Below are 13,278 nucleotides of genomic sequence, written 5' to 3' on the forward strand. Positions count from 1 at the left end.
CTGCGACAGTACGATTGTGATAACACGACAGTACGTTGGCGAAGCGCGACAGTACGATGGTGACAGTCCGTCGTACTGTCGCGCTTCGCCATCGTACTGTCGTGTTTCACCATCGTACTGTCGTTCTTGAATCGAATGTCCAATGCCGCTCTGGTTTCAAATGTCCAATGTCATTGTGGGTTCGAATGTCCAATATCGTTGTTGATTCGAATGTCCAATGTCGTTCTGGATTCAAATGTCCAATGTACTTCTCAATTCGAATGTCAATGTCGTTTCGGATTCAAATATATAATGCCGTTGTGGGTTCAAATGTCCAATGCCGTTCTTGTTCCGAATGTCCAATGTCGTTCTGGATTGGAATGTCCAATGCCATTCTTGAAACGAATGTCCAATGTCGTTCTGGGTTTGAATGTTCAATGTCGTTTTTGTTACGAATGTCAGATATGGTATGTTTATCTTCTTGCCAACTTCACGCTTTAAATGTCAAATGCCGTTCTCTATGCCAATGTCGAATGTCGAACTTCTCGCAATCTTTACACACTTGATATTTTTAATGAATTTACAGGTAATTTCTCATGTTTCAAAAAGTTTCGAGCGAAGAACAATAACTGTGGAGGATTGGTGAAGAGAAAGAGTCTGCCCAGTCCTGACAAATGTTGCTCAGATATAGGCCAAGGATTTACACTCCAAACATTGGTAAGCACACTTCAACAAGTTTTGTCGATTTACCCAATCATGAAATACATTGAATAGGTGTAGTCAAAATATTTATCCTCCAAAAACTGAGGTTTAAAACGTTCGATAGCCCTCAAAGTCAATGATTTATCCTACAAATATTTGATAGCGCTTTTACTCATTAAAAAGATTTATCCTTCAAATATTGGGTAGAACTTTTTGGTCAGCTAAAGATCAATGATTTATCCTCCAGCTATACACATTGGTCAGTTAAAATCAATAATTTATCCTCCAAATATTAGACAGCGCTTTTACAAATCTGAACAGTAATAGGTAAAGGATTTATTCTCCAAATATTGGACAGCGCTTTTACAAATCTGAACAGTAATAGGTAAAGGATTTATCCTCCAAATATTGGACAGCGCTTTTACAAATCTGAACAGTTATAGCCTAAGGTAAAGGATTTATCCTCCAAATATTGGATATAGCGCTTTTACACGTCTCAACAGATATAAGTAACAGATGTTGGATAGCGTTTTACGCATCTTATTGGCAAACTGCTTCTTAATGGTGTGTTCTTCATGTTTCCCCAAAAATTCAGTAAGAACCCGGTTCTTATTTCATAATTTTTAACTGACAGGTTTAATTGGGAAGGTCATGATAAGACCACAATCAAGTGATAAAGGCAATTTATTTATCAGACTCAATTATTTGTGGTGTACTTTACAGGAATGCAGTGACATACGACATATTATGAAGTGTGAAAATATTTAATTAAACATTTCACTAAAAGAGCTAGCTAGGGAACAAATAACTGTTTTAATTCTTTGCTCAACATAATCCTTTGAAACAAACTGAAAACAGTCCGTCATTTTGCTAGACATTCACATCTGTTTTGGCTCCAAATTACAGACAAAATAAATGATGGAATTCACACTCAGCTTACCTCTGAAGACACAAATTTGTTTGACAACAGCAATTTCATGGTTAATTAGGAAGGTCAGATTTCTTCACCCCCACATATTTGCCAATAAGTAGGTAAGACGTTCTGATAACCGGGCTCCGCCCGGTTATCAGAACCTCTTACCTATACTGAACAAATGTAAGTAACAAAATGTTGGATAGCGCTTTTACACATCTGAACAGATAAAAGTAAGAATGTTACTTAGCTTTTTATACATCTGAACAGATTTATCCTCAAATACTGGATAGTGCTTTAACCCACTTGGTCAGATAAAGGCCGGTCAAAGATTTGTCCTCTAAATATAGGATAGAATTTTAACTCCTTTACCAGATAATGGTCAAGAATTTATCCTCCAATTATTTAACAGCGCTTTAACACATGTGATCAGGAAAAGAACAAAGATGTCGGATTTAATTAGGTATAGGCCTATGGTGAATTAAACTCCAAATCTTGATAACATATTTGAACAATATGTGTAAAGGATTTATCATGATCTTGAAATATTGGACATTTAACAACATATTATTACATAATTATATACGTCGTTGGAACATTGGAGTATATTGTTTTGCAGATGTTGGTCGATCGGTATGTCGGTCGGTCGGTCGGTAGGTCTGTCGGTCTGTCTGTCCGTAAACCAATCAGCTTCCGGATGATAACTCTAGAACGCCTGGGCCTATAGGATCATGATAGAAAGGTTGACCAGCAGATGATCCCTATTGCAGGTTTCCGTATGATAACTCAAAAATGCCGCGTTTGGTCTAGGATCATGAAAGTTGATATAGAGGTTGGTCATGACCAGCAGATGACCCCTTAGGATTTTGAGGTCATTAGGTCAAAGGTCAATGTTACAATGACCCAAAACAGTTAACCGTTTCTGGACGATAACTTGAGAACACTTGTGCCTATGGATCATGAAAGTTAATACGGAGGTTGGTCATGAGCAGCAGATGATCTCTATTTGATCAGTAGATCAAAAGTCAAGGCAATAGTGACCCGGAACAATTAAGCCGTTTCCGGACGATAACTTGAGAACACTTGGGACTAGGATCACGAAACTTTAAACGGATGTTGATCATGACCAGCAGATGGCCCCTATTGATTTTGAAGTCAGAGGTCAAGGTCAAAGTGACCCGGAACAGTTAAACCGTTTTCGGATGATAACTTGAGAACGATTGGGCCTATTAGATCACGAAACTTAACAGAGAGAGGTCGATCATGACCAGCAGATGACCCCTGTTTATTTTGAGGTCAGTAGGTCAAAGGTCAAGGTCACAGAACTGTGGAACTTTTTGCCGAATAACAAGAGAATGCTTCAGTCTAAGATCACATTTGATACGGAGTTTACTTAATATGACTGGTAAATAACCCATAGGTCTGTATTTCAAACGTCCAATGCACAGTGACCAAATAATTTCTGTTTCTTGTGTAATTACTGAATGCATCAAGGGGGACATTTCGTGTTGTACGAGCTCATTATGGCAGGACAAACTAATAATTCTATCATTTACGAAAGGATAAGCTATAACAATTCTTACCATTTATGATAGAATAACTATAACAATACTACCGTTTATGACAGGATAAACTGGGGAAGAACAAATATACATGTGTATCATGTAAAGAATGGGAAAGACAAAAAGATAAGGACCCTGATACAACAACATCTTTACCAGGTATTTGCAAAATGTTGTTCATTTTGATTTCTTACCATTGTGGAACTTCTTTGCTATTAAACAGTCAAATAGCCCTTTCTCCTACAATGTTGATTTTAATATCTTGATTTTTATAGCATTTTAATAAATATGCATATATTTAGTGTTAAAACTAAGCCATAAAATTTCTCAGACATTTCATGAATATTTTGTGAATCTTTACAAATTCAATGCCTGACATAGAACAAATGAGCCGCGCCATGAGAAAACCAACATAGTGGGTGTGCGACCAGCATGGATCCAGACCAGCCTGCGCATCCGCGCAGTCTGGTCAGGCTCCATGCTGTTCGCTAACAGTTTCTCCAATTCCAATAGATTATAAAAGCGATCAGCATGGAGCCTGACCAGACTGCGCGGATGCGCAGGCTGGTCTGGATCCATGCTGGTCGCACATCCACTATGTTGGTTTTCTCATGGCACGGCTCAAATATATATATATGTTGTTATAAAAGTTTACTATTTAACTGAAATATTATATAATATATTTTGAAGAGGATGTACATTGTTTCCGTAAGTTCCGAAAGAAGCAGCAAGTATGTGGAGGTCCAATCAAACAGCGCAAAGTGTCCACCGCAGAGGACTGTTGTTTTGGTCCAGGACTCGGGTTAACAACTGTAGGACTGGTAACTATCGTATACATATATACATGTAGTTATTCAAAATGTGAATGGAATGAAGAAGAAATTCGATGGCTCTAGATTGATTCGAAAGTATTGAAATACTTTGAGAGATCTTGAATCTGAGATACTCGACACAGTAAAAAGGAGAATCGGATGAACCAATTTAGAAAGCTTAATTTCTCGAGATTACACCTAGTAATTTATGGTATTTTTTTAGCTGATTGCCTGACGGTCTCTGTCTGTCGGTAGACCTTTGGTTTCCGGCCAAGAGCTAGATAATGCTAGGGCTTACAGTCGTCAAACTTCAAAGGTTGATGACCTGTTGTCAGCAAACAATTGTTCTTGTATATTTTTAACAGTAGATCAAAGGCCATGGTCGCAATGAACTTGAGACTGAAAAACGGTTTCCACTCAATCACTAAAACGGTTTGGCCAACAGTAATCAGACTTTATAGGTTGTTTGCCCGTGGACATTAGACGAGTTGAGGGGGTCAGTAGATTCAAACGCAGTCATACTGAGATTGAAAACGGTTTCCGCTCAGAAACTTAAGAGTCCTTTTGCCTACAACCTTCAAACTTCTGAGGATGATTGCTTATGATCAGTAGATGACCTGATTTTGTTGGTGGTCAGTAAGTGAAAGGGCAAGGTCGTATGATCTCATGACCGGAAATTGGACAGGCCGTCATTGGGGCTAGGAAGGCATAGGTGTTTTGCAAGCAACTTTTGTTTGTTATTCGTGTTTAAGTCTTAAGGTGTATATAACTGATGCAATAGAGCTGCACCATGAGAAAACCAACGTAGCGCATTTGCGACTAGCATATATCCAGACCAGCCTGCGCATCCGCGCAGTCAGGTCAGGATCCATGCTTTTCGCTAACGGTTCCTCTAAGTGCAATAGGCTTTGAAAGCGAACAGTATGGATTCTGACCAGACTGCGCGCATGTGCAGGCTGGTCTGGAACCATGCTGGTCTGTTGGTTTTCTCATGGTACAGCTCATTTATTTTTCATAAATATTCTGGAGATTTTCAATGTATACAAGAAGTTTGTTGTGTTGCTGTATATAATAACTTGGGTATTCCATATGTTTTACAGGACAGAAAAGGGAAGAACAGATACACGTGCATGTCATGTATTGAATGGAAGAAATCACGTGGATATATAACAACATTACCTACAACAACAACAGGTCATTTTTGTTATCTCGACAATATTTATTACAGCTACGTTGATTCATTATAAAGCTTTACGGATATTTTAACATAAATGGAATAACAATAAAAAAGGGTCGCCCCTTTTGGAAAACATTTCCTAAAGCATTTTTCCAGAATCTTTTTTTTTTCTTTTTGCTAGATTTGTATACTCAGAACTATTTAAAATCCTTTGATAGCATGAAATTTTTCTTTGACAAGATGTCAGCTTACGGCAAGCATTATTCTCATTTTATTATTTTAGAAAAGTCGTCTGGCGAGTGGGGACCATGGGGTGATTGCAGCACAACCTGTGGGACTGGCTGGCGGACACGATACCGGGAGTGCAGTAGCTGTGAGGAGACCGGAGGGTTGAGCATACAGTCTGAGCCGTGTATCGTCCACTACTATTGTCCAAGTAAGCCAATGTCGAATTATACGAAAAGAAACAGAAACCTTATATATTATACACAATATATTGCCATGACATTACTGAAATCTATAAATAATTTCATAGATTTTAGCATAGTTTATGGTTGACCATTTCGGTCTAGGCTGATCAACCTTCATGCAGTGGAATGAGTTTCTGTGATAAAAAGCAGTGTTTTTATTTTAAATTTTTAACTTTTTTTTCCACTTCCATGTTGTCAGAGCTATAATAATTTGATATCTTTCTTGTTCTGTACATACTATCGAATTGTTAATTGAAACCTATACGCCATGACTATGTGTAGCATGCATAAAGACAAAATAGAACTTATTGTGACCTGTTTTCTATCGACTGACCGCTTAATCAAACTAACATGGACAGTGATGATACTTCAGTGCCCATTAACTAGATTTCTTGCTTACTTTAATCAAGCAAACAGCCGCGAACAAATAAAATAACTTCTATTATGTACAAACCTTCTGGGAATCAATTTCATTAGCATCACGTATAATAGAATCGTGGGTCGTCAGGAGGAAATTGGCGACTGCTCTTTTTACGCTTTATTTGTCTGATATCCAATTTACACAAAGTGTTCTATACGCCCAGTATGGCTGGACTTTGTAGCATTTTTATTTTGTCTATAAAAAAAGCTGCCGCCCGCTTCGCTCGATAGGGAAATCTCAGATTCGCGGATCATAGGGTTACGAGTCCGATCCCCGGACCAGGCGTTTGTTCACCGTGGCGATTTGAAAAGACAATATATCTGAAGACATTTCTTCCTCCACCTCTAATCCATGCGGGAATGTTTGCAGTTACTTGCAGAGAACAGGTCTGTACTGGTACAGAACCCAGGAACACTTGTTAGGTTAACTACCCGCCGCTACATAACTGAAATATTGTCAAAAAAACGGTAACAAAGAAAGAATAGCAATATATATACTGTTTTATTTGTCAGAGAAAATGTTATTAAACACCTTTACCAGATAAGCCTGGCGTATGTCTTGAAGGTTCGTTCTGGCTGCCTAAATATTGTATGATTTCAAAGGAAATATTGATACTCTTGATATTTCTAAGTTGAATTGCTTTCCATTTTTATGAAAACCAGGTACATGTGTTCCACCAATTTTTGGTATCAGTTTGGTATAGTTTTCTGTTGTTTTATATTAATATAATTATATTGTGGTGTCTTTCTTCGCTTTGAAAGTTATCAATATGAGCACTGACAAGTTAACTGTTTATATTACAGTCGATGGTAACTGGGGTGAATGGATGACATGGATGACGTGCACGGCGTCTTGTGGCGTCGGCATCCGGCGGCGAGAGCGGTTCTGTAATAACCCGAGGCCTATGCACGGCGGCGAAGATTGTGAAGGACCAGTGTTAGACGAAGAATCGTGCAATGAGGAGCCGTGTGCTGGTAAAATTAAAATTCATATTCACAGTTTTTAATGTTTGTGAACCTATGGCTGAAATCAGTTCGAATCAATTCATTAATGCCAACGGCATGAGCTAGTTGATTTATAATGAAAACACTTTTAAATCGATCAGTTCTTATGTCGTCTTTGATACAAGTTTGTCGAAACCTGAAACGCATGAACTTGTATGAAATAAATTCCGGTAATGAAACATTTTGTTTGATTCTACGTAATGCAGGCATTATGCAGCACTTCTTGTGGATGTATTTTTAATAAATGTTTTATTTAGTATTGAAAGTCTATGTTATTTTTGTTGCTATATGTATATCTAATACCTAGACAGGTGGTCAATATCAGTCAGAGATTGTTGTCTACATTTTTGATTATGTGCAAGGGTTTTATTATTAATTATTATTGTTATCATGCAATAAAACGATAAAGTCTTAAAATAAATGCTTCGGCCGCAGGTTCTGGCTTATCACGTGGTAGTACAGATCAATCTTTGCGTGCGTTCTATAATTATGTATTTAAATTGGTTTGTCACATGATTTAAAAAAAAAAACCCTAATCATGTGATATATGATTCGAAATTCTATTGTTTAAGTTAGTTTCAAAGAATACTTTTAGAGGTATCAATGGTTGTGAATGAAAATCGAAGTGGATCTCCAGCTGGAAAGATTGGGTTTCCATTAGAAATTACATATTTTAAAATTGATCGGTTTTACCAACGTAGAATTTATATTGTTGTTATAATTAGTTGCTATCTTTGTAAGTTATGAGGTTTCTGATACTGGAAACTTAATAGAAAACGAGAAAAGTCACTGTGTCGTTTTCACACACTACAAAGTTTAAACAAAATCTTAATTAATAAGAAAGCGTTGATAGTTTCTCCAAATTTCATGTTTTAAATAATGAAAAATTCACAATTTCTGATTCTTATTAAACTCAAAACTTTCATTATGTAATTCTCATTCGAACATGGAAGGATCCAGATACATGTACCAGACAGCTTGAAGTTTTAAATTATTCGCAGATGGTGAAATGAAACTTCAAACGCGCTAAATGAATGATTTGTTTTTGTACAGACATATATAAATGTAGCGTATGATTCCATTATATTTTTATTACCCTAAAGGTATATGTGTAAAACTTTATGAATCAACATAATCCAAGCATCCTTTATTCATTAATATTCCAAGGTTTCATGTCTGTTATTTACACATGTTATTAGCGATATATTGACCATAATTTCGTTTATGTGCCCAACACATTGTATCATAGCCGCACTCTCGACAGTTTGAAAAAAAAAAAACCTGTAAAATACATGTCATACATTATCTGAAAGTTATCTCGCAATGCACAAATTCTGAAGTGTAGAGGTCGGGAGAGGTCGGGGTATTTTCCTTGTAGATGAAAATATGTGAAATTTCAAGTCTTGTTGCATTCGTACGGTGGTATGTTTAGGACATGCATTTATTTTTTAAAGATTATTTTGCTGTCTTATTGAAGTATTTTAAGTTATAAATGTAATTTTAGTTATTTGCTAATGTTGATAAGGTAATGATACTTTACCGCTGAATTTAATTCGACTGGTTTGCATATTACAAGTAGTTTACTGCAATTAAAAAAACTCTGACAGTTTCTAATCAAAACATTTTCAAAAATACAAAGAAGAATTATTTGCCCAAAACATGAGGCTCTTTATATAGTTCTAGGATGATAACTTGACACTCGTGTAGATAACAAAATGCTAGTAATGTAAACGGAAAGTATGTGGGGCAGATTACCCCCCACCCTCCTCTCAGAATCTGTGACATTTAGTAAATGATACCTAATAAACACTGCTTTATTGATCTTTATTCAGTTCTCGAATAAGAGTTGTCATTTCTTTGACTGGTTCAGGATTGGTTAAATCATCTTATTTACATTCTATAATTATCTTGAATGCTGCAGGATATGGTGGGGAAGAAAAAAAAATGAAATAAAAAACGAGCACCGAAATAAACAAAACATCATTAAAACACTTGTAAATACCAATTACTGATTTCTAAGTATTTCTTTCGATCAGCCTAATGAAAACGCACAAAACTAAATCTGATATTGACTATCTGAGTCAGTAAGGATACATCTGTATTTTTTTCAATATTATTTTTGATATTGTTTTATAAATCGCACAGCATCATATCTTTAAATGCGAGTGTGACCATAGCAACTTTTAAATCGAGTCTCCGCAAGTCGCTTGGAAACTATTATATATGTACTAACGATGCAGTCGCTATTTGTTATATACAGTTGATGGAAACTGGGGCCAGTGGACACGGTTTGGTATGTGTAGTCGAACTTGTGGGCGAGGAGAGATGACGAGGACTCGTGAGTGTAACAGTCCCGCTCCTGCTGGGGGTGGGAGGCCGTGCCATGGCGGTAGTGTAGAAACAAGGAGGTGCGAACGGCGGAAATGTGCAAGTAAATATAGATTAATGTTCTTAAAGTCATTGCACCTTTTAGTGCGAACCATTCTCACGTATCCAGCAAGGTGTATGTGATAAAAGAAATAAATCCGCGAGTATATGATACGATGCAATTCACAACTATACGACTCTAAAATGCTTTGTGGTTGTTTTTGTGGTTATTTTTTTTTCCTCATGGATTAGTATGTACGAACAATTGCACTGATAAGACTGACCTTAAATCAGAAGTTATATGTACTCCAATGTTCCGTTCGAGATGTAAGTTGGTAATTTGTATTTCTTACAGTTCATGGAGGATGGTCGACATGGGAAGAATGGTCTGGTTGCCCTGTCACATGCGGTACAGGCGCACGCACGAGATCGCGTGCTTGTAATAGGCCACCGCCTAGATTTGGAGGACGACACTGTGATGGGTCTGAACTGGACACTGATATCTGTGATATTGGAACACCATGCCCAAGTAAGAGAAATAAACAGCACAATATCTAGCTTACATCAGCGCAAAATGCTCAGGGGTGAGCCATTGCGATTACCCCTCGTCTATCCAGCATCAAATTGTTAGATTACACGCTTTTTATACGCCCAAAGGGACGTATAATTATGTTATGACGCCGGTGCCCGTCTCTCCGATAGCAATTTCAAGTCCGCCCTGTAACTCTTGAACCTATCGAAGGATTTCAAAGAAACTTGACACAAATGTTCACCACCGTGATCGAGACGATGTGCAGAGCGCATGTTTTGGACGGCTCGCTTCAATGTCAAGGCCACATTTAGGGGTCAGAGCGAAAGACTTTGTTTCGTGTCCGCTCTGTAACTCTTGAACTTCTTGAAAGATCTTAAAAAAACTTGGCAAAAATGTTCACAACATTGAGATGACGTGAGACCGCATGTTTCGGATGAGTCGCTTCAAAGTCAAGGTCACATTTAGGGGTCAAAGGTCGTACCTTCGGGAGTATATTACTCCGCATTGCCTTGCTCTTGTTTTTAATTTTTAAGGTCGCCTTTTGGATGAATTTTTTGTAAAGAAAAAATCCACAAATTAAAGTTGATTTTAATGCAACCATCCTTGCATATTTACTCATTTTCTGTCGTATTGCCAAATAGAAAGGAAAGCTCCCTATGCCTCATTTTTCACAATTTGCTAAACATCTATTGGAGTCATTACATTTCTGCATGTTTAATGGTATTCATAGAAATTTCGTGCGCTTTAAAAGAATTAATTGAATGATTTGGTTTATTATTGTGTAATTGTGTTTTCAAACACTGGGAAATGGTTAAATTAAAGTACATCATTTCAAAACTATTCCATGGTATTTTTTCACAGTGAACATATTACTTATTCTGTTTCAGTACATGGCGGCTGGTCAGAATGGAGCGACTTCGGAAGTTGTCGGGCTGCACCATGCCAGCGCGGTCACCGCATCAGAACCCGGGTTTGTGACAATCCCCGGCCGCGTAATAGAGGGCGCATGTGTCGTGGCCGCAGTGTTGAACGTGTATCATGCATGAACGAACAGGGTTGTCCTGGTTAGTATAACTAAGCAATGTGCATTTATTTATTATTTTCGTAATTTATCTCCTACATTTATGTAAACATTTTTATTCTACCATACAAATAACGATTTATTTTCTCTCGTTTTACGACTATATTCCTAGTCCCATTACAAATTCAGCTCGATATGCCCGTAGTTATATTTTGTCCTCAAAGGAGGAGAATTCTATAAGACTTGTCTTCCATTCTTATCCTTTCCTGTTTGGCTTTCACCACAGTATGACATATATATATATATATATATATATATATACTTTATTTGTGGGATAAATGTTTAAACTAAATAGCTACATGAGCTTTTACACCATGAACATACAACTAGTACTATGACAGAATAATGAAAATTAATGTAAAGATCTACAGATAATTGTGGATAGTGTTTTTTATCTGTAGTTGATGGCGGTTGGTGTGATTTTGGACTCTGGTCTCCGTGTAGTGCCACGTGTCTCGGCTATACTTCGACACAAACACGTTCAAGGGCATGTCACTGTCCACCATCACAAAATGGCGGCAAAACCTGCGAAGGTAGGGTCATGTTTCATGTATATTTCCCCGCTAAAATGTGTTTGTGGAGTTTGAGAATCACCGTTTTGCCATCCGTCTCTGTCCCGTCCAGTATCTGTAACCAGTGCATACATCACGTTGAAACTTACAAAATGCTTTTAGAACCACATGACATACCAGATCCCATTATCTCCCATGCCTTTCGTTTCAACAAAATTTTCGCGCTTTGTGTACCTCTCATCTCTGGAACCAAAATTTATTACATATTTAACCTTACAATATGTTTTAGGATCATAACATAACTTCACATACCAAGTCTCATAGCTGTGGCTTTTTTGACACAATTTTCCCTCCGTTTCACTTGAAAAAAATCCGTTAAAAGAAAGGAAGAACCATTAGTCTGTCATATATATTTATATGAACTCCCTTATTGTTCTTGATAATTGTTGACGTTGTTAACAGTCTATGACTGTGAATAGTAAAAGTAGAAACAGTAGTTAAAAAGTATTCAAAAGATATAATAAATAATATACCTATACATTACAATCTTTCCAAACAAGGCTTTTAGTTGATGTATGAATCAGATTAAGTGATAGCTCTAGTTACAAATGGTTGAATTTCGAATACTCGGAGAGTTTTGTCAAATTTTTACTGAGGTAGAAACCTACTTTAGATTATTCACCGATTCGTGCCGTACCTTAAATTTAGAAATAGCTTGAAGGCGCAACATGCCCAATTTATTTCATCCTGGAATCCTGCTAAGTTTTTCCTCACCGATGTACATTGTATTTATTATAATAAAGAACTTCTAATACGCTCTGGTTGTACTTATTTTCACAGGTGAATATTTGGAGACCAGGAAGTGTTCAGGGAAGGTACCATGTCCAGAGTCACCGTCGGTAGATGTTGATGGTTGATTTTAAGATTACAGTTTCATCGTTACCAAGAAATGTTTGTTCGTGAAATTTGCACGCAGGGACATTCTCCTTATCCGGTTTTTGAAATGCAGCTATTCATTTAACAAACACAAAGTATTTAATTTTCACAGTGTTTATGATGGTGCGAACGCGTTTTGAAACACTGTAAACGTGTAGTGATTTTAGTGACATATAAAATCATGCACAGAAAAAAAGAAACAAGGGTAATTAATGCTGTTTATATACATAAAAGCAGCAGAGTTTTAAACACAAGTCAGTTATAATTTAGGAATGTCTATATTTACGAATAAAACCAAGTCCTGCAAACTAAAGTGCGCTTGACCAGGTGGGACAGTAGCAAATAAATTTGCAGTAGCAAATAAATTTGCTATATGTTCTTAATAAAATAAACAATCTTCTGACAGATGTCACACATAGCCAGATCAATTACTTACAAACCATATGTTCATAAATGACATAATAACCACAAGACACTAATAAAAGTACTTATTACATACTCGTTTCTATTCCCCGTTAAGTTACACTGGTACCGGAAACGTCAATATTTTTCCATACACTGACGCCTGAATTTCATATCGGGTGCGTGACGTAATTCAGTGTGTGCTGTTGCACTATTTTTTTCGATTTAGTTCAGTATTGTCAATCCTATTCAGGATATTGAACACATTTATGATATTTGCATTATATTTATCGGTGTAGATAAGTATGTAATAAAAAGGTTATTATCTCTGCATCGAGAAATATGCACTCGTTCTTCAGCGGAAGAATATTGCGCTCCTAAAGTCGCGCAATATTTCCGCAGAAGAAC

At 37.0% G+C, this 13,278-nt stretch overlaps 1 protein-coding gene across 1 annotated transcript; it reads left to right on the top strand.

Moving 5' to 3' along the window:
• Positions 1 to 465: 465 nt before the first annotated feature.
• Positions 466 to 12,818, top strand: LOC128547866 (coadhesin-like). Its single transcript, XM_053521430.1, has 11 exons — positions 466 to 696; positions 3,222 to 3,315; positions 3,847 to 3,977; positions 5,069 to 5,162; positions 5,429 to 5,581; positions 6,840 to 7,010; positions 9,301 to 9,471; positions 9,763 to 9,936; positions 10,827 to 11,003; positions 11,422 to 11,553; positions 12,373 to 12,818. Exons 1-11 carry the CDS (start codon positions 481 to 483, stop codon positions 12,447 to 12,449), a joined length of 1,590 nt encoding a protein of 529 aa, XP_053377405.1. The 5' UTR covers positions 466 to 480; the 3' UTR covers positions 12,450 to 12,818.
• The last annotated feature ends 460 nt before the right edge of the window (positions 12,819 to 13,278 follow it).

Source organism: Mercenaria mercenaria, chromosome 13, assembly GCF_021730395.1.
Source record: "Mercenaria mercenaria strain notata chromosome 13, MADL_Memer_1, whole genome shotgun sequence".
Lineage (NCBI taxonomy): Eukaryota > Metazoa > Mollusca > Bivalvia > Venerida > Veneridae > Mercenaria > Mercenaria mercenaria.

Excerpts from the sequence above, each read along its gene's own strand:
- LOC128547866 (XM_053521430.1), top strand. The coding sequence starts at position 481 with ATGTCAAATGCCGTTCTCTATGCCAATGTCGAATGTCGAACTTCTCGC. Across the intron at positions 7,011-9,300 it reads CAATGAGGAGCCGTGTGCTG|TTGATGGAAACTGGGGCCAG; the intron begins GTAAAATTAAAA and ends TGTTATATACAG. Across the intron at positions 11,554-12,372 it reads TGGCGGCAAAACCTGCGAAG|GTGAATATTTGGAGACCAGG; the intron begins GTAGGGTCATGT and ends TTATTTTCACAG.